Source organism: Notolabrus celidotus, chromosome 12, assembly GCF_009762535.1.
Source record: "Notolabrus celidotus isolate fNotCel1 chromosome 12, fNotCel1.pri, whole genome shotgun sequence".
Classification (NCBI taxonomy): Eukaryota; Metazoa; Chordata; class Actinopteri; order Labriformes; family Labridae; genus Notolabrus; species Notolabrus celidotus.
Genome location: NC_048283.1, coordinates 12,112,752 through 12,139,021, shown reverse-complemented (window position 1 = coordinate 12,139,021; position 26,270 = coordinate 12,112,752). Strand labels below are relative to the sequence as shown.

The window sequence follows — 26,270 nt, the reverse complement described above, 5'->3', positions numbered from 1 at the left end:
TGATAGCGAAGAGAAGGGAGGAGCAGATTGAGGGATTGAGTAGGTAGAAAATGGCATCCTCTAAATGTTAAGAGATAAGAGCACAGAGTGCGGTACACTCACTGCTTATATTTCCGTCTGAGAGAGTGAGACGGAGTGTGATGGCAAAGATTTGGGGGTTGACGCCTGCTCTCTTGTGAAAAGAGTGTTAATATGAAAATGAGGAAATTGGTACTGCTTTTTAAGTGCCTAGAGTGAGTCAGCGAGAATGTAAAGAAAGCTGGGACAAAAGAGACCGGGACGCTTGGCTTCCTTTTCTTCATCCCTTAATTAAGATTCTTGACATGTCTGAAGGGAATCCTAATTTGTTTTCCTCCCTTTTTCTCACTCTTTTTCTCCTCCCATCTCTCAGGCTTGTGCGTTGGACCCCATGCTGGATGACTCTGTGATGTTTGCCAAACGTTTGAGGAGCATAGACCAGCCTGTCACTCTGTGCGTGGTGGACGACCTCCCCCACGGCTTTCTCAGCCTATATCAGCTCTCCAGGGAGACGAGAGAAGCTGGCAACGTCTGCGCGGAGAGAATCCGCGCCGTCTTCACCCAGAACAATTCGCCCCCGGAGCCGCGCAAGCACCGCAAGCTGGAGCGGACGGATAGGGGTGTGTCGACCTCTTCTGGGGAAGCCAGTTCTCTCTTCGTTTGCCCCATTGAGGAAGTGGAGCTGACTGATGAGAAAGCGGATAAAATATCTGATGGGGAGGGCTTAGTAGCCGTTGAGGCCCAGAATAACACTGATGCTGGTGGCATTGGGTCTTAAATAAGGTTAGATAAAAACAGAAGGACTGCAGTTCTCCTGAGGAGTGAAAAGAGAAAGAGCAAATGAAAGTCAGATAAATTTAGGCAGTGCAATGCTTAAAAAAGAAGAGAGAGAAAGCATCCTAAAACACTAAAGGGGAGAGGGCAGTCTAGGAGATTGCCCAGTTTAGTGAGAGACGACAAAAAAAAGGAGCAAAGCGAAATGCAACCTCCTCTGCTTTACATTTCTATCCACTTGTCTGCATCGTCATGCACCGACGCAAATCTGGCAGACAAAAACGAACACACCCACAGAAGACAGTCGTGTTTTCAAATCAAATGGTAATTTAGCAGCAACACAGATCAAAGACCTGCACACACCCACACATGCGACACAGATACTTAAACAGAGTCGCCGTTAGGCAGTGGAGGCTCGGACACAAAGCAGAACAGAAGAGTCTCGAGACGCGGCCTGAATGGGTGATTCATCCAGGCTAAGGCAGTCATTTGAGATCCTAATCAGACGGCAGCAGGCACACTATATGCTTCTGTACACAGCCATCCTATCAAAATGGCCACTTGTCCTAAAGGGAGCCTCTCTAAATCAGACTAATAACTCCTCATTGTGTTCTCTATTACGCCAGTTTGGCAGTCAATATAGCTCACTTTGTGGATAGTAAGTGTGTTGACTCTGCTAAATACAATTACAGAGCGAAACACAACCGACTAAAAGGCTCTAAACTGGAAGAATTGATTCACTCGTTTCTAGTTATTCTGTTGCAGTTTTTTAATCATACATAGCAACACCTATGCAGTAGTTAAACTTTTTATTTATATCTTTTTGTATTGCTATATTGTAATCATTGAATCACTACAGGGCTGTATGTTGATTTTTATATTATTACGTTTGTTTAATGTTATCTTATGCTGTTTTATTCCATGTTTTTTGAATGATCTCCATATTTACCTCTGCTTCTTTGGCACAGCTTCCCTGACATCCCTGGACTTATCAGTTGAAATCATATCCTGCTCTCAGTGCTGCATGCTGACAGGATAAAGAAGATGTAGAATATAACACAGGGACACAGTGCCCTCCAGAGATGCTGCCTGTTTTAGACATTGTTTTCGTAGTGCTGGTATTAATAATGCAAAGATTGCATTTCATTGATTGCTACGATGAATTTATGACGACGCACTGAGTTGTTTTGAAGACCCTAGCTGGAGAGCTTTGGTCCCATCTGACAAGCTTTTTAAGAACAATCACAGTATTTTTGTGTTATTATTTCAAGACCAGGAACTGTTGCTCAATATTTACTCCTTTCAACTAAAGGAAGTGAGAGCAAGAAGCAGCAGAAAGCCCGGCCCTCAGCTATCAATACTCATTTTTAACTCCACTGCACTGATTTCCTCTCAGATTGCCCCTGTTCCTCACCAGGCGTTATTGCTCACCACCTCTCTGCACAGTAAGCTGTGTGTCAGAAGTACCACTTCTCTTCATGCGGGGTATCTCCTGCCTGACAATCTGTTTCCACAAATCGGAGGCTTTTAGGCAATGCTCCAGGATCCTCTCAAGGAAAATAGACTGGAGGAGTGTCATGAAGCCACTGAACTTGTATTTTGGCCAACTTAAAAAACAGCTGGTGGTCTAGATTAGTTTAGCTCCCCTTCATCTCCTTCGTTAGTCGACTTTGTTTTTAATAAACTTGAGGACACTCCTTTGAAGCGAGTTGCCACTGAAGCACTTTAAAGTACACAAAAATGTCCTTCAGAGGGTCACTCCTTCTATCAGGCCCAACTAAATATAGATGCCAACAATGCTGGAACTGTCACCGTCCTGCCCTTGCCTGGTAACAGGGCTTGGGTTGCCAGGTCTGTAGAGAGAGATGCTGTGTGATGAATAGGATTTAGCTGAAGCTGTGAGTGAAAAATCCTACCCACCCGTAGAAGAGCAGGATTTTTAAGCAGCAAAGTCATGCTACAGGATTAGACCATGCTCAGTTCTGTCAGCTCGGAGTACTTACTGCAATATTTTTAGTCAGATTGATGGAGAGAACCAGGACCGTGAAGAAAAAGAAAGTAATACACTCATCCTCCTGGAGATGATGGGCTGAAGTTTGTACTTGCTTTACTAGCAGCTGTTTATGCTCACTCTGCACTTTTGCAGTAGTTAATTTGTCAGTCTGTGCGAGTGTATAAGCTTGAGTTCCTATGCATGTTTATTTTTACTTTACATGGTGCCTGTGTGTGGCTAAAATAGAGTCTGCGTGTGATCCAATTTGTCTCAGAGGTGTTTCAGAAACACAAGCTTGCACGGCTTGGGTGCGCCTCTTTGTGTTGTGTTGTGTGTTCACATAAAGACAGTAATGGCACTTTACACTCAAGAGACTATTTGTAGTATAAATCATCATTTTTTTTTAGAGCGATCTCTCCCTGTGGGTCAACCTTTTTTATTTTTTTTCCTGTGATAAACATTGACTTGTTGTCCTATTTGTTCCTCGCTCATGAAGCCCAGCAGGGTTGATTGGCCATAAGCACTTTGTTGTATAAATTATGTTAGCTACTTGCAAACAAATGTGTCAAAACTTCACCCACTTGCTGTTGTTTGACCTCCGTCTGCCTCTTACCCTTGATGACCACTCATGCTTTAGGCCAACCTGGGTGCAGGTGATGCACCAGAGAGCCCATCTGGTGTACTGGAGAGATAGAGTAGTCGGTGCAACCTCTTTTTTTTTTTTTTTACATATTCCTGGAACTACTATGGTTCCACTGATGCTTTTATGCTGCCTGTAACTGAAAGCTTGAATGTGTGTTGTAGTATTGTTTCAATCTACAGTTGCTGCTTCATAGCGTCTCATTGTTGATGATCCACAGACCCAGTTTACAACCACAAAATGCCCTTGAGAGTGCATACCAGTTGTTTCAGTGTAAAGCTGTTTTCTTTTTGTTTAGTCCTTCAATAATCAGGTTGAACAGCGTACCTCTGCAGTTTTTATTCCTCGAAAGTTTTCCTTACTTGAGATTTTCCTTGCCCAGGGCTGATTTTTTTTTATTTTTTATTTGCAATGCAAAAAAAAAAAAAGCAATGCTGCTACAAGTATGAGCTGGCTGCTGATACTATTTAGGTCTTGGGTAAAGCTATGCAGTTACACACCAGCATCACAACATGTTTCCTTGCACAGTTCTTGTTTCCACAGTCTCAGATGTTTAGTTATGTTTTACTCTACTCAAGGCTGGACTTTATAATTACCAAACCTAGAGACGGAACTATTTCACTCATGCATCAATGCATTCGACTGACCTCGAACCACTCCTCAGAAATGTCTCCTTATAAGAATACTTATTTTATCTGTGTGTTTGATATTCTACAGCTGTGGTCTAAATTTCAATAAGCACCAAAGTCTGCAGCTAGATTGGCATTCTTGCTGTTTAGTGTTTGCTCTCATAAGGTATTATTGAAAATGTAGGTGCTAGCGAGTGTCACAGCCTCTATCCATATGCAAATTGCTCTGCACTGTAAATTGCATTTCTGATGTAGAATATATAAGCCTTTAAAAAAAACAAAACAAGCCATAGACTGGAAACACAGCATTTTTAAGTTTACTTTTTGAATTTTAAAGCTTTGTTTTATTCAGATCACCATAAGTGCAAACCTGTGAATAAAAATATGATGTATATTAAACATTGTAGATATTTTTACTTTAAGATTTGTTAATCAGATTGATTGCATTTTTGATTTGACTGCATTTTCTTTGCAGGTCTCATACCACAATGTTGTCTAGGCTGGTTTCTTCCATTGTTGATTTTTATCTAAATAAATATATTCTCCCATGAACCCACTGTTGTGCTAGAGCTCATGAACTAACCTTTCCTTTGCATTGATCAAGCTAAAGGTTAACTAAAAGTCACAGTGGATAAGAAATAGAGACTTTAATTTGATATAGCAGACAAGATCTTTGTTGTCTGATGACTTTTGATTATTTTTTTAAAATATGATGATATAAGTCTATGAATACCTACAACTTAACTTTATCCTAAATGTTTAATGAGTCTGAACTTGAGTAAGTGTCAGATCATATACATAAAAAAACACATGGCACAAATCTCTATGTGACTTATAAAGCTGCAGAGAATTGGAAAGTTTAAGTATAAGCCCAATTTTGAGGTACTTGTATTCCCATGTGATACTGCTTGCACTCCAACAAACTTCTCATGGAAATATCCTCTTCACTCATATATGTATGACACCTCAACTCAGCTCAACTTTAATTATATAGCATCTTTCATACATATAAACATGCAGGCAAAAGTGCTTCACAAAATAATAGAGAGACCGAAAACAACAGTAATGGTGAAATTATAAAAGGCAGGATTCTAAATAAAATACTAAAATAAAATAAATACAGTTAAATTAATAAAACAAGTAAGACTAGAAAGAAAAGTTTAAAAAATAAGGTAGAGTTAAAAAGATCAGATAAATACAAGAAATATATAGATAAATAAATGTTAAAGCACTGATTATAATAATAATGCTGTCCGGGGCTAAACTTGAATTACTCCAAATTAAAAGCTAGATTGAAAAGGTAAGTCTAAAGTTTACTTTTAAAAACACCCAGAGAGCTCTACCTAATCTGTAGACAAGAATTAGGATTGAATCTTTGGATTAGCTTGTGAAAAATATGCCTCAACTACCAACAAAAAAAAAGTTTAGCATAATGAGATTATAATAGACCAACTATAAGATAAAGCTTATTAAAATCTAACTCCATAATTATGAAGTAAGCTCAAAAACTACACATTTGTTGACATTTCTTTACATTAGCTTAGATTAAACTTTTTTTGTATGCAGGTATTAAACTTGTGGACATTGTGCCTTGTTTTCTTTTTTTTCACAGATAAGTTTATTGACATTTTGTTAAATGCAAACAACACAAAACCAAGACAGCACACAGACAGTGACACAACAACAACAACAACAATAATAGTACATATTATATTAAAATGTAAATGATATAGAGAAGTGTATACAAATTAATATGGATACATAAATAGCAAAATAAAGTATATAAATAATTAAGTAAATAGATAAATAATAAAAATAATTCAATGTTATTGGTCAGTCTGCCGACCTAAACATCACTTTTGAAAATTGCCAAAAAGGTAATCACCTAAGGTCCAGCTCCTGCAGATACTTTAAGAACAAGTCCCACATCCTGTGAACTTCCCTCAGGGAGACATCGTGCCTTATGAAATAAGTATTTTCTTGGACTGCTGTTTTTGCATGGAAACAGGACTGCAGGTAAGTTTCATTATGACTAATTTCTATACAACTCAGGAGTAATACAGCTAGTTATACCATACTCATCTTGAAATACATCCTGCTGTTTGGTTCTCAAATGATTTGAGCCAGAAGGCCAGGCATCATCTGTCTGAGTGATACTTCATTAGAGGTGTGTGACCTCTAATGAAAACATGATTGCGATCAGCGATGGCATTTTTAATGTGTGGACGTGTCGCATTGTCAAAGCACGAGCGGAACCGGGAGCGCGCTCACTCAACCCCCCCTCCTCCTCCACCCCTTTCCTCCCAAACCATCACAAACTCACGCACGCACACACACACACACACACACACACACACACACACACACACACACACAGCATCCACCATCCTGCTACATCTGCTGGAGGGGGCCACACACACACACACACACACACACACACACACACACACACACACACACACACACACACACACACACACACACATTGCGAGGAACCAGCGTCCACGCGCCCGGTCTCCTCCACCATCCTCCTCGCACTCCTCCGTGCGCGCTCCCGCTCAGAGACAGCAGGCTTCAGAGAGCCCGGAGAGCAGACGAGAGGCAGCGGGGGAGAGAGAAAGATGGAGGTGAGGGTCGGGGAGAGACTCCTGTGCCTGGCTGTGCTGTCCAGCGTCCTCTGCGTGGGTTCTGTCCTCGGGAAATACGTCAAAGGCATCGTCAACACGAAAGAGGTGAGTGCTGCTGTTTTCTTTTTCACCTCTTTCTGGAGTTGCCACTTGCGACAATGACACCAAGCAGGAGCGGGGGGGACAGGTTCTGGACTGCGTATCTGCACGCAGGTGTCTCTGGTGGACTGTGCAGCGGGTACCCGGAGATGCTGGCTCTTATTCACCTTGAAGTTGCATTAGATATTTGCAGCAAACACACTCTGTTGTGTTCTTTTTTTTGGCTATTACGCGCCATTAGCGTGTTTCCTATCTGTGGCGTATATTTCACCCTCATTATGACAGTCTTTGGCTTTATTGTAGCCCCAGTAAGCGGCACCCCACCAGTCCACGACGACCAATGGATTCTCTTGCAGAAATTCTGCTTGTCGTCCTCACACAGACACAGTTTCACGTGCATGATGTTGTTGCCGGGCTGAAATGTAAATCGGAGGCTGTATTTCTGGTTATGATTAGGGGAGCTGTTACAGGTGTGCGTCATACGTCTTCTGAGGCGCAGCACTGCTGGTTTTGTGGGCTCAGTCCAGCCTGGTCAGGGTTTTTTAGGTCTGTTTCACTCAGATCAGCATCGACTAGCATACACGAGCTCTTCTTGAGTTGAAATGTTCTCTGTGCAGCAGATACTGTCGCTCTTTGTAATTCAAGAGAACACCACCTGCTGTTCCTCAGCTCTGCTCGGTATTCACGAGTTTGTGGATCAAGTTTGACACACACGAGTTTTGCAGAAGAGCTACCATTTTATTGTGAGTTCAACGAGACAGGACAGCAGACAAAGTAGCCTTCTATTGTAACACTGAAGGCAAATGAGCCTTAATTTAAATTATTCAGGCTCGTTTTGAACATTATGCTAATTCTGTTGGATATCCTGCACAAGCTGTGCAGAGGAAGCCAAAGAGCTTATCTCTCCAAAACAACAGAGGACACATCTGACCTTTCAATCTGTGGGGTCAGCCAAGCTTGGACAATCTTCCCAGGGTTGAAGAAAATGAATGTTAAGCAAACAGGCGTATACACAATCCTTGTTCAGACTGAACTATAAGAAATGTTTTCACTTGTTCTTTTTTAATCAAACCAGCAAATTATATTTTTCACTTCGCTTGAGGCATAAATGATGAAATTGTTGTCATATGTCAGATTGTTGTGTACCCATGAGCTCTATTGACATCTAATATCTCTATATAGGAGCTTCTTAATAACTGACTGACACAACAAGAGGCTGTTGCACTAGTTTATTGGCTGACAATGTGATGACAAGACTGCTGATTTTCATACGTTGCCACAATTCAAATTAAAACAGACATTGAAATAATGCTTCTGAGGACCAGTATATCACATCACTCATGCATCCCCCAAAAGGAAGTCTACGAGTCAGAAGGAAATCTGAGCAAACATTCTCTAATTCTCTCTCTACCTTGCTGACTTGTTTTTCCAACAGTCCCTGAACTCTGATTACATTCAATTTAGAAATGAGTCATGAACCATGAGATTGAAGTCCCCAGTTTGAATGCCCATCAGAATGACGATGTGGATCTGAATGGATAAATTGAACTTGAGGCGCTCATCCATCCATCACTGCTGTAGAGATGCCCTTGAATGCAGCGCTGAATTTGCACCTGCTCCACTGGAGCTGCTCAGTGGCCGGCAATAGGTTCAACTGGGCAAGTTCCAAGTTTGTGTATGTGTGTACGTGTGTGTATGTGAGGGAGAGAGTGAGACTCTTCTAAGGACATCCATTGCAGTAAATGAGGATATAGTTTCAGTAAACATGCCTTTTTAATTTAATATTTGAATCTTAAGAAGAGGACATTAGTGAAGTGTGTCATATGAATTTCACAGATTTGTGTTGCTGTCTTTAGTTTGCTTGTCTAGTTGAATTAACACAGCATTTTAAGATTTTCAATTCGCCAGCATGAAACACTGACAACCTGCAAATCTGCATCTGAGTGGCAAAACTATATTTTAAGGGCTAAGGTTTCAACGAAGAATGCAATACTGGATTTGATCAGTGCCGGGTTTTGTCTCACCCTGTCAGGATTTGGTTTCACATAACACCCTCCTACTATACGTTATCCTGCTCATTTCCCGGCAACCAACTGAAGATACCAAAAAGTTCACACTAAGTATTCATCTACAGATGCTCTTATAGATTTAAAAAACGATTCTTTATGCATCGAAAAAGTTCCTAAGATTCAACGGTTGCTCATGCTTTGGTGGCAATGGTGTTCTTCTCAGCCTACATACGTGTCGAATGAAAAAATTAACTTTCATCAATGTTTAGTCTTATCCTGCTCTAATTTAATATATCACATCAAATGTTTCATTCACAGTAAAGTTGAAACATTAGTGTTTCTTTTTGGTAGCATTCATAACAGAAGGAGAAAATGACAGCAGCACCTGTATAAGGTCCTCTGTCCAGTTACTGTTCTGTTGGCATTCTCTTCTGACTCATCCCACACCCAAGCGGCAACCTCCGGTCTAAAAATATGAGTCCAATGCGGAAGTGCTAAAAACTGCAGTTCATCAAGGATCCGCTTGAGGCTGGCTCCGGAAGTACCATAAACCACATACACACCAATTCAAAAAAGCCGATCTTTACAGCAGAAATAAACATGTTTACAGCCTGGTACAAAAGACCAGTGTAGTCTGGATAACTCATTTCTCGATCGGCACACACTGTGAGGGGGGTGAATTTTTTTCGAACGTGGCAATTTCAAAGATTGACTGACTTGATTGACAGGCGGGAACACTGTAGCTGTTGTCTAGGAGGCTCAAAGCCCGCCTCTTTACGTCACAATCGCTGGACAGCAGCAATATGGCTGCCGTCGACAATTGGCCTTAAAACAGCTCTTCAGAAACAGATGGGTGACGTCACAGATATTACGTCCATATTTTATACGGTCTATGCCCACACCATGTTGTTGTTTCTGGTTACTTAGAGTCTGTTTTCTTCAATTTGGTCAACGTCTCTTTCGCTCGTCTCTGTGTTATATTATTTTCCTCCTCTTCCCTACTTTGACTGGGCAGTCCTTATACACATATCTTAAGTTTTGTGCTCTCCAAATAAACTGAGAATAGTAATGAAATACCCTCCATGTTGTTTCCATGCTTCTACATTGTCAATAGGAAGAAGTGAGATTACAAACTTAGCAGATATATCCTGACTCCCTTTGTTGGATTGATTTGGTACAACCAAGCGGCAATCTCCGGCTTTGAGAATTGAAACCAATGCGGAAGTGTTAAAAACTTTAGTTTCTCGAGTGTCGGCTTGAAGCTGGCTCCGGGAGTACTGGAAACCACATATACACAAATTCAAAAAAGCCAGAAATAAACATGTTTACAGCCTGGTACAAAAACAAGTGCAGTCTGGATAGCTCATTCTTCTATCGGCACACACTGTGAGGGGGATGCATTTTTTCATAACACAGCAATTTCAAAGATATTAAGATTACTTATTTTCCATTATGAGAGGCACAGCTGACTTGATTGACAGGAAGGAACACTGTAGCTGTTGGCTAGGAGGCTCAAAGCCCGCCTCTTTACCTCACACTTGCTTGACAGCAGTTAGGTTGAGATCAGCATTTCCAATATGGCTCCCACCGACAATTGCTTCAGAAACAGATTGGTGACATCACAGATACTACGTCCATTATTTATACAGTCTATGGGTACAACGTGTGATCTTGGTATTGAGAATTATAAGCGTTGTTATGGGGTTTTAAACCAATCAGAATGAAGTATTTGACACACCTGGTATTTAGAAAGAAAGCCAGGGAATAACCCTCCTTCATCTCTATAATCGGACAGCTGAGTTTGAGTGTGCTTTACAATCTGCTTTTTGACATTGCCTCTTAAGGACAACTGATTCTTGCTCCTAAAGTTGCTAGGTAGCATGTGACAGACAATGACAGTGCATGAGAAAGGGAGTCATGGCCTGAAGTCCTTCATCGCTGGAAGCTTGATACCCAGAAGTCCCCAAACAGTTTGCTGCAGCTCTAAGAGGCTGTTTTCTTTTCAGATGCTGTAGCTTGCAGGTTTGAAGGTTGCTGTGTCATTTACATGTTTTAATAAGATATAAAAAAAACATTTCTATAAAAATATGTAGACCAAGCTTTATCGTTCACTTAAAAAATGTCCACAAGGCTGGTGTCAATTTCATATTCTGGGGCGTTAGAAGCCGTCTGGGATCATTTTGACAACCTAAGCAAACAACACAGCGTCCTGAATGACATCAGCCAACACTAGGCTTGACATATTGATACAGTGTGTGTGTGTGTGTGTGTGTGTGTGTGTGTGTGTGTGTGTGTGTGTGTATGTGTATGTGTATGTGTATGTGTATGTGTGTGTGTGTGTGTGTGTGTGTGTGTGTGTGTGTGTGCGTGTGCGTGCAGTTTAACACATCATCAGTCTTACTTGTCCATTACTGCCCCAAGGTCACACACTAATTTCACTACCTCCACATCCCCTCTTCCAAATACGCGCGCACATACACACACACACACACACACACACACACACACACACACACACACACACACACACACACACACACACACACACACACACACACATAGTGACACTGCTGTAGGTGTATCACTGTCAGCAGCGATGGATGCAGTGTTTGTGCTGTAAATTGACAAATGTAATTCACCACACAGAGAGAGGGATGAACTGTTGTAGCTGCGAAGTAACCAGAGATAGAAAGAGAAACACGAGCAAAGTTATCCAAAGTCATCTGAGCTTCAGGCTGGTCAGCGGCTTTATTTGGGCTGGTCGTTGTGTGTGCAATTAGCTCTACTGGCTCATGGTGTGTGTGGAGGCGCTGATAAAATGTTCCTTTGAGGGACAGTAGTAGCAGCTTTAAGGTCAGAGGAAGGTCTCTCTGTTTAATCCAGTTGGGGAAATCTTGGAAGGAAACAAAAAGTTTATTCTCCTTCTGTGGCCGACATCACAGGACCCCTGAGCAAGGCAGTAAATCCACACTGTTCCTCCAGCTGTTTTGCCTGTGTGTTAGGGGTGTAACGATTCTTTTTAGCAATGATTCGATTTGTGGTTGCCGATACGATGAAAGGACGATATTGGTTCATTTAGAACAATACGATCCGAAACGACTCAGTGACTTTAAATTGATTCAGTAACTTTTTAGCCAAAAATTCAATCAGTGTGACTGTGAAATAAATACCTTGATACTGGACAGTCCTAGATTCCTGTTGTTGCTGTGATGTTTATCGCCGAGCCGAGTTTTGGCCTAGTCTCTGACTAAACTTGTTGGCGAGGCCTGAGGCTTTTGCAGAGCAGATGTTACCTTGCGTTGCTGCTGCAGCGGGAGCGCTGCAATCCCATGGCGCCTTAGTAGGTGGTTGGATAGATTTGTCGTGTTTCCGTGGTACTTTACTTGACCTTCACATATCCTACAAACAGCGAGCGACTTATTTAGAACATCTTCGTCTTTGCAAAAGCCAAAGTGTTTCCACACACTGGACCGCAATGGTGGCTTGATAATTTCTCGCTCGCCGGCTTCTCCTCTGCCATCCGCCATGCTATGGTTTGTTGTCTGACCAAGCGGAAACCTCCGGTCTCAAACTATGAAGCCCATGCGGAAGTGTTAAAAAACGCAAAATTATCAAGAATCCGCTTGAGTCTGGCTGCAGAAACACCGAAAACCACATAGACACCAATTAAAAAAAGACGATCTTTGCAGCATTAATAAACATGTTTACAGCCTGGTTAAAAAAAATACTTGGCCCTACGAAGCTAATCTCTCTAATGGCACACACTATATGGGGGGTGAATTTTTTTCTAACATGACGGTTCAGAAGATATTAAGATTTCGATTTTTTGCCCAAATAAGGACATGGCTGACTGACTGACCAGGTCAGGAACACATAGCTATTGGCTAGGAGGCTCACACTACGTCACACTCTGCCTGGTTGAGTTCCACATTTCCAATATGGCTGCAGCCGTCAATTGGCTTCAAAACAGCGCTCAGGAACAGATGGATGACGTCACGGATACTACGTCCATATTTTATACAGTCTATGTGTCAGACAGACAGGCAGCCTGAATTGAGTAACGTTTAACGTCTTTATCATTGAAAGTGCAAAAAACCCACATCCATACAAAGTCTGACGTGCTTGAATCCAATGTGTTCCTAGTATCAATACAATCAATTTATTACCTTTTAAAACGATGTTAGATCGACATATGTCGTCTGGAAGGCCAACTTGCCGAGCACAGACCGATGTATTCGGATCATAGGAATATAAATTGATACATCAATGGAGTAGATGAATCGTTACACCCCTACTGTGTTCGCAGCAGAGCAATGGCCAACTTCACCAAAAGCAAAGTCCTCATCGTACCTGCTGAGGTGCTGCTCAAAAACATGTTTATATCATACAGTTGATGTAAAAAAAAAAAACACTGTTTAAGTTCAGATAATCTGATTGAAATTGATTTTGTGAATACAGTTATTCACACTACATGTATGCCTTGTGGCCTGCAGACATAAACTCTTGTGCTTAACGTTTAACCAAAATGAATATTTCCTCTGAGTTATTATATTCATAATGCAGAGGTGTGTGATGTATGTTTCTGCAGTCTGTGTGCTCTCTGTCTGTATTTTCTCATCTCACAGATGTGGACACTTTCAAGGCATCATTCATTGTGCAGTGCGGAAAGCTCCCCATAGACAGCATGCAGGTTGGGATTGATAGAAAACATAGAGGGTCCAGGTAACGCTGCTGTTTCTCTCCTCTGCTCTCGCTCTGCAGCAGACATAAACATAACCTGTGTGTCTTTCTCAGATGCTAAGAGGGCCTTATAAACATCAGTGCTTGCTGGCCTATGAATGAGGAGAGTTTAACAGCGTAGGGGCCGTGACGATGGCTGGAGCAGAGACACGGCAGTCAGGAAGGTGCTACATTATCTCGTGTGTCGATCGACCCCTGTTGCTGCTCAGCCTTTTCTCTTTCACTCCCTCATCCAGCTTCAGGTTGAAAATGTGAGCGGTGCGTTTTGATGCAGAAAAAATAATGGGTATTGTTTCGTTTTATAGCACGGGGTATTGAAAAGTATCAAAGAACTGAACATTTTGACAAGCTTACCACATGAGCTGCAGGCAGTGCTGAGTATTGTTTACAATAGAGTTGAAGCCCTCAGCTGGACCATCTATCTGATAATACCATTTCTAAATCACCAAGCTCTGTCTTGTGGACATGTTTAAGAGTTAGAGGATGCATACGAAATTGTCTTTTGACAATGTCCACTGTTAACATTTTGACGGATGTGTTATTGTTCCAGTTTGATTGGTTTCAAATAGGGTTGCAAAATTCAGGGAATTTTCATAGTTGGAAACTTTCCATGGGAATAAACGGGAATTTATGGGAATAAACGGGATTAAACCAGGAATTCACTAAATTGAAGGTTGGCTCTTATTAGGGAACTAAATATATTTCGGAAAAATATATTTTAGCATAATCCTGACTAAAACAACCAGATTTCATGCAAGCACAGTTGAATATCTATGCTATTCCTCAGTCACATGCACAGATGATTTTTAGAATCCTGCAGAGGCTTGAGAAGCTTGAGGGAAGATGCTTTTTTATTTGCATGTTGAATGGGACTTTGTTGGAAGGAGAGGGGCTCTTTTTTGTTGGGATTGCATTTTTGTTAATTTTTGAATGGGTTGGGTCTGGGGAATGAGTAATATTAAACTCAACATTCATGTTTTTGTTCTTCAATGAAATAATTGATTGTTCAATAAAATATTTAACACTTGATAAAGTTCGACTTATAAATAAATCTGTTTTAATTGTTTAATTGCTTATAACAAAACAAATATTTATGGATATGATACCTTTCCATTAAATTATCCTCAATTCCCATAAATTCCCATGGAAAGTTTCCACCCCTTTGCAACCCTAGTTTCAAATAATAATGATAATAATTAATAATAATAATAATAATAATAATAATAATAATAATAATAATAATAATAACTTATAGAGCACTCTTCAAAATCTATGTTACAAACTGCTTTACAATACCTCAAAGGACAGGTGCAAAATAAAGAACATTTTAAAAGACCATACAATTAGTGCAAGTATCATTACTATTAAAAGAAAACAAAATGAAACAAATAAAATAAAATAAATAAATAGAAAATACAAGAAGAATGACAAGGCAGTTAAACTCAAAATCTTTAAATAATCTTAAACCACAACAGAACAATAGTCCAGGGGACTCTGATCAATGAGTTTTAGCCTTACTTAATGAACGATAGCTTTGTTAATCAGCCCAGATCTGTAAAAAGTTTCATATCTAAACAAATTGTAAAAAGCACATCATTTCTGCCATTAGAAACTCTGTGATTTAGGCTGATGATCACAGCTTGGGTCTAATAATTAAGAAGGCCTCTTCACAAGGAACACTGGGATTTCACATTGTTGACAAAACTCAATGATGAAATTTAGTTGCAGATGAATTTAATTGTCAATAACTAGCTTGTTAGGTCATCATGTGTGAGCAGACACAGCATAAGTATTCAGAGCTGATTTGCTGAGTGAGCCATCTTTCATCCCCCCTCTTTCAGCTGCTGGGTGTTGCACATGTTTAACAGTGACCGTGAAGAGACAAGTAAACAACACTCAGCAAAAATAGTGGCGACCCGATGCAACACAATCACGTCCTTAAAACTTCTAAGTTCCAGGAGCATTTCATCCTCAATGCTGCAAAGAAAAGGATTGCCTGTAAAATGTGTTAAAGGGACCTTGCTTATCGTGGGAGCATTTCAGTAATGCACGAGCATTTGTAGAGAAGACAGATTGGAAGTCTATCTTTTAAACATCAACTGTGACATTCAGCTTCACAGTCCAAAGCGAGAGCAATGCTGTCACTTTTCTCAGTTCTGTTTTCAGTTTCTCACCTTTAAATTTTTCCCCAAGAACACTTCATCTTTTTCTCTCCTCATCTCTTTTTTCACTCTCGTACTGCTAAACATTAAAGCAAACTCTTACCATATTACTATAGCAACCACACGACACATTGAAGCAAAACCATCTGTCATACATTAACCCCGAGATCAGTCAGAACCACTCTCGCCAAAGAGAGTTAATTACTGTATTTGCATGCAACAGGTTATGTTTGGGGGTGTGGCTCGGTGCTGGGAGCTCCCTGCCCTTCCATGTGTCTACGTGGAATGCCAAAGCTCAGGGTGGGGAGAGCACCCCCCCCCCCCCCCTTCTCTCTCTCTCTCTCTCTCTCTCTCTCTCTCTCTCATGTGCATACATTAAAAGCAGCAACAGGGGCGCTGATGGCCTGGTGGTCTAAGCGCCCCACATACAGAGGCTACAGTCCTTGTCGCAGGGGTCGTCGGTTCGATTCCCGCATGTCTTCCCCCTGCTCTCAACTCCCCACATTTCCTGTCTCTCTTCAGCTGTCCTATTGAATAAAGGCCAACAACCCCCCCCCCCAAAATGAAACAAAACAAAGACCTCCCAGGGTACAAAATCTCAGAGACAATGCATATGACAATGTGTTGTAAAATCAGACACGGCATAAAAGGAGGTGCTGGGGTGGAGGTAGGTTGTAAAGCAGTTTGCAGGGGAAGCAGCAACAGCAGGCTAAAGCACTTTTAAAGAACGTCCTATTTTGCTATTTATAGAGCTGGGCGATACTGAAAAAATATGTTCTCACTTTAACATTTTACATATCAGTCGATGTGGATAATTATGGTGATAAATATCAAATCCTTATTTCATTTAAATTTAAAGGTAGATTTTGGTCCCTGAGTAAAGGTTGAAGACGGTTTCTTAGCTTGAGTCTGAATTTAGTTCTCTGATAAACTTCCTGAATCCCTCATTTTTGACGGTTTCAAAGTTTTAGTTTATAAATTCAATTTTTTTTCATATAGTTTCCATGCTTTGATTAAATTAACAACAAATATATATCAAATTGTGTACTGTGTAACAGTTTGTAGAGTTTTGAGTAGTGGGCTCCCCATTAAGGTTACTAAGGGTAACGGGCAGAGTGATTATGTTTCCAACAGTGTACATTAGCGCCACTTCTCTTTCCAGTGGTTGGGGGTTGTAATTACAGGTTTAAATATATCTCATTTTTATTGAACATTTGTTATATTTATATTGAGAAAAATTATATCACGATAATTATTGTCTGGAATTATCGCCCAGCCCTAGCTACATACCAATCGGATGTGTAGATGTAATAAGCAGAGCTGTCAGCTGATATGGGCTAGGGATGGGTACGGTTACTTGAGTACTCGATTATTCGAATAGCATTTTGTTATTTGCGCACCTGGCAAGATAATCATACAGCGTTACATGTGTGACCATGTGCTTTTTGTTTTCGCCTAAATGAATATACTAGGTAGGAAAATAATGAACGGGATATAAACGTTCAACTTCTCCGGCCACGGCTTCAGCTTTAGAACACACCGGAGACAGATTACAGGCAGTCTCGCATCATGTCTTTTGCTCGCCCTGTTAGCACGCGTCGTTGTGATGAAACCAGAGCGGAGAAGATTAGCCTGATGATAACCAAAATGGTAACTGGAGATATTCTCCCATTAAGTTTTGTGGAAGGAGAAAGCTTCAAAGAGCTGATTGCGTTAGTCGAGCCGGAGTACAAGCTGCCATCACGGAGAACAACAACTACAAGAGTGGAAAAGATGTCTGAAGAAAAGGCAGCAGAACTTACTACAATCCTGGTCTGGTAGGTCCGTGTCCGACGGACTTTTATTTATCTATTTTTGTTTATGGTAAAAAAAAAAAAGAATTGCGAGTACTCGAGTAATCGTTCATTAAGATATTCGGGTAATTGATTACAAGGATTACGGTAAATTCCCATCCCTAATATGGGCTGGTGTTAAGAGCAGCTGATGTACTAGGGGTCGAGTTTGACTTCGTTGCCTGCCTGAAAAAAGGCTTCGTTCAGTTTTTGTTTAAACCAGAGTAAAAAGTATGACTTGAATTTCATTTTTTTTTTAAGGAAGAGTTTCATTCATTTCCATTTATTCAGAGCCTCAGTTCATTATCTGATTAGTCAGTTAATCATTTCAATAATCAGTGATAAGTCGACTATCAAAATAATCCTTAGTTGCGGCCTTGATAATAAGTGCACTTCCTTTTTGACATTGTCCTAGACTTGTCTTTTTTTCTCAAACCAGGCAATTAATGATCCGTCAAAGACTTCAGCCTACTCACAGCAGAAGCTCAGATTACCTCAGCAGCATGTGGAGAGTTTATCAACCAGGGAGCCACCAGGAATGTTCCTGTTTTGTTGTTCGGTCCTCAGAATTAATGTTATGTTAATTATGATTAATCACTCCAGCCTTGTTTCTGCATTCTCCGGGGAAGTGTGGCGTGAGGGTTTAGAGAATCAGCACTAGAACTCATTCTGCTGTAGAAAAAGAAGCGGCTTTAGACAGGTTGTAATGTCTTTAGTCTTTGGCTTCCACAGTTAATGAAAATTTGTGGATTAGACTAGAAAGGTGTTTAAACTTTTGTCCTTTGAAAATTAATGAAAACGAACAGATGCCCTTGAAAGTTCTTTTCCTAATTTAAAAATCTTGCACCCATATTCATCAGCGTGCCTCAGCTCACTGGGCTTTTATCCCCCTCCAATTCAACATCTCACCTCCAGAGGAAAAACAAGGTGATGGATGTTGGGTGGATGTCGACGCAGTTTTGAAATAAATGATTTTACCAGGATTTCTGGACTTAATAGGATCTTGCAGTGAAGAGGCCAAGTGTGTGATGTCTTGTTTTAATTAATGTCAAGTCTTATCTCAAAATATGCCACTTCTGAAAATCTCCAATTTCAGCAAACAAGACTTTTAAAGTTGGTTAAAGATCCTTCAAGCTGACATTGAAGTAAGTTTTGAGATTCTTGTGTGGGTAGTATTTCAAACTCAATCAGGTTCCCTGCATGTCGTTTTAATGAGGGCATCGAGATTAGATACAGGAACCACGTGAGTCAACAGGTGTGTGTGTGTGTGTGCAGGTGAAGGATCGGTGTCATGTGTTTATATACTAGCCTTGATGTTTATATTTGGTATATGCGTGTGTTTGCATGTGCAAAAAGTCTGTATGTGTTCATATGAATCACCTAAAGAGATACACAGGGACGGGGCTCGAGTGTTTGTCTCTGTGTGTGTTTATGTGTAGCAGCGTTGTGTAACCCTGACTAATGAATCATTGAGAAGCCCGGCGGTCCAGGGGTGACTTGACTAGCTGATTGGTAATTAAATGTTAATGAGGCTTAGCCAGCAAACAAGGATAGAGAGAAGAGACGGAAATGACAGAACGCTTCAGAGATGAAGGGACACAAACTTTTATTGAGAACAGATGGAGGGAATAAAACAGAGGGATGCTGAACTGACCAGATACTGCGTCAAAGCATAGCACTTAATTAATGAGATGTTCGTATGCGCACACTCATGCGCAGGTTCAAGCTCACACGCTCACACGCTGATGAGGTGCCTGAGTGATGCTGCATCACAATGCTGTGGCCATGTGGGAAAAGACAAGACTAAAAGCGGATTAAGGTAGACAACTCATCTACTGTTGCAGTTCTCCTGGGCTTAGTCTCTTTTCTGCTCTACTCGCACACACAGGCACACACACAGGACCACCCAAAGCTTTGCTGGCTTACTAGAATCTGCTTTGTTTAGTTGTTGACGTTGGTTTGGATAGCTTGGGACTGGTTTACTTGTTTGTTGATGGCATCTTGTTAGACTCAGTGGTCGGCCTTTAAAAGGAGAACTCCCCTGATTTCACACATCACACCTGTTAACAGGTGTTGGAAGGTTTCACCAAGACAAGTTGTGAGGCCAGGTTTTAATATGTTGGGAAAGGGGATGGCAGTTAGGGTTGCAAAATTTTGGGATTTTTTTAAGTTGGAAACTTTCCATGGGAATTAACAGGAATAAACCAAGAATTTACTAAATTTAATGTTGGCTCTTAATAGGGAACTTAGATATAGTTGGGGAAAATATATGGGACTTGAATGGGACTTTTATTGGAGGGAGAGGGGCTCTTAATTTAACATTTTGAATGGGACTTTGTTGGGATTGCATTTTTGTTAATTTTTGAATGGGTTGGGTCGGGGGACGAGTAATATTTAACTCACCATTCATGTTTTTGTTCTTCAATGAAATAATTGATTGTTCAATAAAATATTTAACACTTGATAAAGTTCTACTTACAAATAAATCTGTTTTAATTGTATTATTTTGGATGGATGTCTGCTTATAACAAAACAACATTTTTTTAGAGGTGTGAAAAAATATCGATACAGCAATATATTGCATCTCCAATATGATATCGATATTTTAACTCTTAATATCGATATTTTTGTAATAATAAAAATTCACATATTAGCCGAGTTGGAACTAAAATACAACTTCAGTATTTCAAAAACAATAAAGTGGAAAAGTTGTTTTCAATCAAATAGTTTTGATTTACTTTGTCCTTTCAATTTTGAGTGATATTGTGTTATTTACATTTACACCATCTCTATTTTCTCTTAGTTTACTGTGAAGAATATCGCAATATATCACAATATTGTGATATCGTGATAGATTGTGATACTATCCTATCGTGAACCAGGAATTGTAATGCGTATTGTATCGCGAGGCTCTTGGCAATACTCACCCCTAATATTTATGCTTGGATATGATACCTTTCAATTTAATTACCCTAAATTCCCAGTTAATTCCTATACATTTCCATAATTGCCATGTGAAGTTTCAAATTTGGAATATTTCCAAAATTCCCCAGCTTAACTTCCCATGGAAATTTACTGGATATTTTCCACCCCTTTGCAACCCTAATGGCAGCACATGTGGCTGCTGTCAATGAGTTGCAGCATCAAAGGGGCCATTAGGCTTTCTCTTCATCAATTCATATTCGATCAACAGTATCAGGGGGCCTAACTTTTTACCAAGCAGCAACCTCCAGCTGCCAGAATTGAAGCTCATGTGGAAGTCTTAAAAACTGCAGTTTCTCGCGTGTCCACTAGAGGCTGGCTCCGGAAGTACATACACACTAATTCAAAAGAGCCGATCTTTACAGCAGAAATATACATGTTTACAGCCTGGTACAAAAAACGAGTGTAGTCTGGGTCGCTCATTCCTACCCAGACTACACACACTGTATCTGCACACTGTAACACTGCAATTCCAATGATATTAAGAATACAAGTTTTCCATTGTGAGAGGCACAGCTGACTAAATGGACAGGTGGGAACACTGTAACTGTTGGCGAGGAGGCTCAAAGCCCGCCTCTTTACCTCACACTAGCTCGACAGAAGTTAGGTTTAGTTCAGCATTTCCAATATGGCTCCTGCTGACAATTGCCTTCAAAACAGCGCTTCAGAAACAGATGGGTGACATCACGGAAACTAAATATCAATACTTGATCTTCGGTATCAGCTGATCAGTACCAAATGATCAACCTGAATACCTCAATGTGAGCATGAGACTGGAATTTATGTTCTGGTAACATTAAGCTTTTCTAACTTTGCAAACCAAAGTGAAATAAATAAATATACACATGTAATACAGTTTTGAAAGGCCTTCTGTGTTGTTCAAACACATGAACTACCTCCAGTGTTATCACTGGAATTGTGTTTTTTGATCTGAAGACTACAAATTTGAAAATTAGATAAATAATTGAGTTGACCAGAGCTCCCCAGTCTCCTCCTCATCTCCTCTGGAGGACTGTCGGTACGGCTGTGCATTTGTGACAAATATTACCTCAATACTTTTGGGGACTGATTTCATAAGGCTCTTGTTTGCTGAGGGACTCTGTGAAAGTTTGCTTGTGTTTTTCTTTGACTGGTACCTGGTTAGTCATGATCAGCCGTTGTCTACCAAATCTTTTCATATGCTTGATATTCTGTGCAGTGTTTAATTTGCAGATGGTGAAAGAAGGAAGTCGCCTACCTTTCTTTAATGACGTCTGCTTTCTGATGTAGTCTGCAGATTGGCATCTTTTGAGCAAAATCCATCTTTTTGAAGCCAAACCGCCTCCACACGAGAGAGGGTGATCCATGTCTAGCAATTAAATCTAAGGCTGTTGATTCCAACACTGGTAGTGTCTGTGTTTTGTCTCCGGGCGCTGTTTGTTCTCTCATTTCTTACTGCAGCCATGAAGTTGTTGTCAATGCTCATGCACTGTAGTCTATCCTGCTAGGCCTGATTCAGTGAGGGCTTATGGACTCTCAATGCATGTTTTAGTTTGAGTTTTTGCAAAATAAGTTTCATGCTTGATGTTATTAGACATTAAACAACATATACAGTATATAGCACATTTACTTGTTTGTCATTATATGGCCAGAAGCATATGGAAACTGTTGATGTTTTGAGGCAGCTCCCCATGGTTCAGTTGAATGTTGCAAACAACAATATTTTCATCTATGCTCTTATTTTGTAAAGCAGCTGCCAGAAAGTGGAAGAAAAGGTTCTCCCATGTCTGCTGTCCCATTTCAAACATAAAAACACCCCAATGCACTAAAGCCAGGTCGATAAAGATTTTTTTGGGGAGTTTTTTTGAGGAAATATCTGTCTGGCCTGCTCAAAGCCCTGACCTCACCCCCATCTAAAACCTTTGGGATGAACTGGAACGCCGACTGCGAGCCAGGATTTATCACACAACAGCAGTGTCTGACCTCACTAATGCTTTGTTGCTGAGGGGGAGAAAACTCCTGCAGCCAGGCTCAGACATCTTATGGAGCTTTCTTTGAAGAGTGGAGGCGTCATTAGGATGTTTGTCTGTAGACTAGACGTGCACTATATAAGAAATATGCAACGTCCAGTTACATTGTTCAGTGTTTCTATGGCAGTGTGATAAACAAGTACATTTTATATCTATTTATTGTGGAGCCCTGTTGTATAGATTTACTCTTAATATTATAAAATGTTAAACTTGTGTTCATTAAAGATTAATTCTTACAGCTTTTAATTAAATTTGGTTTAATCTCCGGACCCACTGATTTATTCCCTAAGATCTTTCATCTTCATAAATTGTTGAGAAAGTTGCTCCAGCGAGGCCGATGGTGCCGTCTTCTAGTGTCTGTGACTCTTAAGAACGAGCTCGTATATTATCAGCTCGGAGATCCTGACTGTGAGAACAGTTTGAAGTTTCTACTGCTGCTGGGTTACTGAGCAGGTGATGTGAAGGACAGTCCGACGAGAGAAACAGTGTTTGTGTCTGTTTCACTGAACCGCTTGGCCTTTTGATGTTTCTATGGCAGCTGCAAACTAAAGCATGCTGTGGTTGCTATGACGATAATGAAGCGGTTGGGGAGGGGGGTTGACTTTTGGTACAGTGTGTGTGTGGGTGGGCGTTTGTGTTTGTTACAGACCAGCTATAGTATGCTGTGTGTGGCAGATGCTCATGGGGAACTCTGTGTGCAACAACAGGGTCTTTCACAGTGTGAGCCTGCGGTGAGTTAAATGACCCCTCCCCCCCCTTACACCACCACCATCCCATCAAGACCACCTCTCTCTACTCTCTCCAGGGATTCAACCCTGGGTCACTGCTTCCCTCTGCTGCCCCGGTTGTCATGGCTACAGCCTTAAGCGTCACCCAGGTCGACACACAGCGGCGGTGGGAGCGAGTCTCGTCCCAGGCTTCAGTGACTTTTGGAGTTTGCCATGAATTATAACCCACCCAGAGGCTCGGAGGGATGAAGCGGGCTGGAGGTGGCTGAAATATGGCTGCGGTTTTGTTTGCTGTGATATATGGAGGCAGTGGTGCGAGCCACGCTACACTGCTCTCTGGTTGCACTTTATTTCTCAGCACAGAAATTACTGTGCTTGTTTATGTAGGGAGAACAGAGGGCAGAGGTAATTATAGTATAATGGTGCATGGGGAGCTTTGTGGTTGGGTTGAGATCAAGAATTAATAACAAACCAACCTTTAGCTCGTTTAGCAAGAAAGAGGAGAAGAGATTCTTGTGGGCAATTTGTAACCTTCCATATAAATGCAGCTGTGATTATTGAATTGAATTGTATTTTATTTTGATAGGGGTAATGCTATTTAAACTATTTCCAGTACAGAGCAGGAAATTACGGAAGAGCATTGCATTCACATTCAAAGAAAAGAAAAATTAGACCCATTATCTGGTAATTACGATCCAGATCTCATTATTATGAAAAAAGTTCACATATTCAAAATCGTCACTACACAGTGGGTAGTTATGGCGCTGCTTTCGGATTCTATTTGCTTTTATTTCCTTCTCGGAATGAGGCACTGGAAAATATTAATGTCTCTAAATGTGGATAGCATTCATATTAGTATGTCAACACAGTTGGGTAAAGTTAAAAAGATACAGATTCAACCTTCTCTGATCAATAACTTGTAACTTAAGAAATATATTTTAAAATAATTGTATTCCTTTAGAGTTCTTTTAGGGGAATTTCACGTCTTTTAAAATATGTTTTATTTCTTTATCTTGACTTGTGTGTTGATCTGCCTGTTTTATTTTGCTGCCCATGTAAAGCACTTTGTAACCTGGTTTTGAAAGGTGCTCTACAAATAAAATTATTATTATTATTATTAACAAAATGAGGTAAAAACACAAAATATACCTCTTTCCCATCAGTGTAAGACAGACAACGCGCTACATCGTAATTTTCATCAATATAGGCCGTCTCTGGCGTTGATAACTAATAACATTGGTCTCTATACACTGCAGATGGTGAGGCGAGTGGGCAGGGACCGTCTACAAAGTGTACTGCCAAAAAGAAATGCTACTAAAAAAAAACAATGACATCACTCCTAAACAGTGCACTGTCCTGAAAATCTTCGCAAACCTTAATCGTCTGGTCTTTACATATAAAAATGCGGCTAAAAATAAGAGAATATCATGAGAATTAATTATTAATTGATATTTCTTTAAAATTTAAATAGTTAAACTTTCATGATTTTGACACATTGTGAGCAGAGTGAAATATTGAAAGCCATTTTTGTTTCAAGTTTTGATGATTGTGGCTTACAGCTCATGAAAATCAGAAAGCAAGTATCGCATATGGTTTGAATATCTCCCAAGATCAATCAAAAACAGGATTCAAAATGCAGAGATGTCACACTTCTTGAAAGTATGTTTATTTGTACACTGTTCTACTTGGATGGGGCTCCTTTTATGAGGAACTACTGCATTAATGTGGCCTGAAGGGGATCAGCCTCTAGCACCGCTGAGGTGTTATTGAAGCCCAGGGTGGTCTGCAGTTTTAGGATGGGTATTTCTCATCTCCCTCTTGACAAATATCTCACACGTTTTACGGGTTCCGGTTGGGCGAGTTGGTTGGCCAGTCACACACAGTAATATTGTGGACTGCAAACCATTTGGTGGTTGCTTTGGCACTGTGGGCAGGTGCTAAGTCCTGTTGTAAAAGAAAATCTGAATTTCTTAAAAGCTTGTCTGCCAATGGAAGCAGGAGGTGGTCTAAAATCTCCTTGTAGACGACTACATGTACTTTGGCCTCGATGAAACACAGTGGACCACTACCAGCAGATGACATGGCATCCCAAATCATCACAGACTGCCAACACTGGACTTCAAACACCTCAGATTATCTGCCTCTCCACCCTTCCTCCAGACTCTAGGACCTTGATTTCCAAATGAAATACAACATTGACTTTTATTTAAAAAGAACATTTAGTTATGTAGAAATACATGTTAAACACAAACCATTAAACTGTTGATTTAACAAATATAAAAGTTGATGCTAAAACTTCTGTTTAGCTTTGTATCAGCATCTACACAGGAATATATGGTCCAAAGTCCTGGTATTTAAAGCTATGTACTGTATAATGTAGGGATGGGATTGTATCAATACCGGCATCAGTACCATAGCTAATTGGACTGTAGTGGATCCTTACTCCTAGGGAATCAATTGATGCCCCTTCAACATGTGGAGGATCGTTTCTATGAGACATCTGTCACTCATTTCAGGTCTGCACCTTTGTCCATATGCATGTGTGCTCTCTCTATTCTCCCTTCCTCTCCCTCTTTGGGCCAACATGCAATCATAGAGCGCATTATAGACTTGAAAATCTGTCATGATTTAATTATAAAAACGAAGTAAAACTCATACAGTCAGTAGCACATTGACTTAAGTGTTTTGAAAAAGGCACATATTTCCATAGTGTATCAGCTTCAAGTAAAATGCATTTAGATTACAAATGTTTATATGCAACGTAAACCTCCAATGTGAATCCCTCTTTTCATAGTGAAATCTCTTGTTACATATTTCGTATTTGTCCTTTATGTAATGTTTGTGAGTGGAGTTTAATACTCTGTATTCTCTTCAGCTTATTTCATACAAGTGTTACAATGGCAAACAGAACACTCTCATAAGAGCAGTGTTTACATTAAACCATTCAGTTTAGAAATGTCAGACAAGCTGTCCCTCACAAATCCTTCATATTTGGGTATGCTATAAGCATCAGACGGTACTGCACAAG

General features: G+C 40.4%; 2 protein-coding genes across 2 annotated transcripts in view; both read left to right on the top strand.

Moving 5' to 3' along the window:
- The window catches only part of lipeb (lipase, hormone-sensitive b), a 35,096-nt gene extending 30,490 nt beyond the window's left edge, over positions 1 to 4,606 (top strand). Inside the window, exon 13 of the mRNA XM_034698094.1 lies at positions 392 to 4,606. Coding sequence (XP_034553985.1) covers positions 392 to 796 — 405 coding nt within the window. The 3' untranslated portion in view covers positions 797 to 4,606. The remainder of the gene's footprint in view (positions 1 to 391) is intronic.
- Positions 4,607 to 6,384: 1,778 nt separating this feature from the next.
- The window catches only part of tmem145 (transmembrane protein 145), a 67,754-nt gene continuing 47,868 nt past the window's right edge, over positions 6,385 to 26,270 (top strand). Inside the window, exon 1 of the mRNA XM_034698660.1 lies at positions 6,385 to 6,786. Within this exon, the coding sequence (XP_034554551.1) occupies positions 6,676 to 6,786 (111 nt within the window). The 5' untranslated portion in view covers positions 6,385 to 6,675. The remainder of the gene's footprint in view (positions 6,787 to 26,270) is intronic.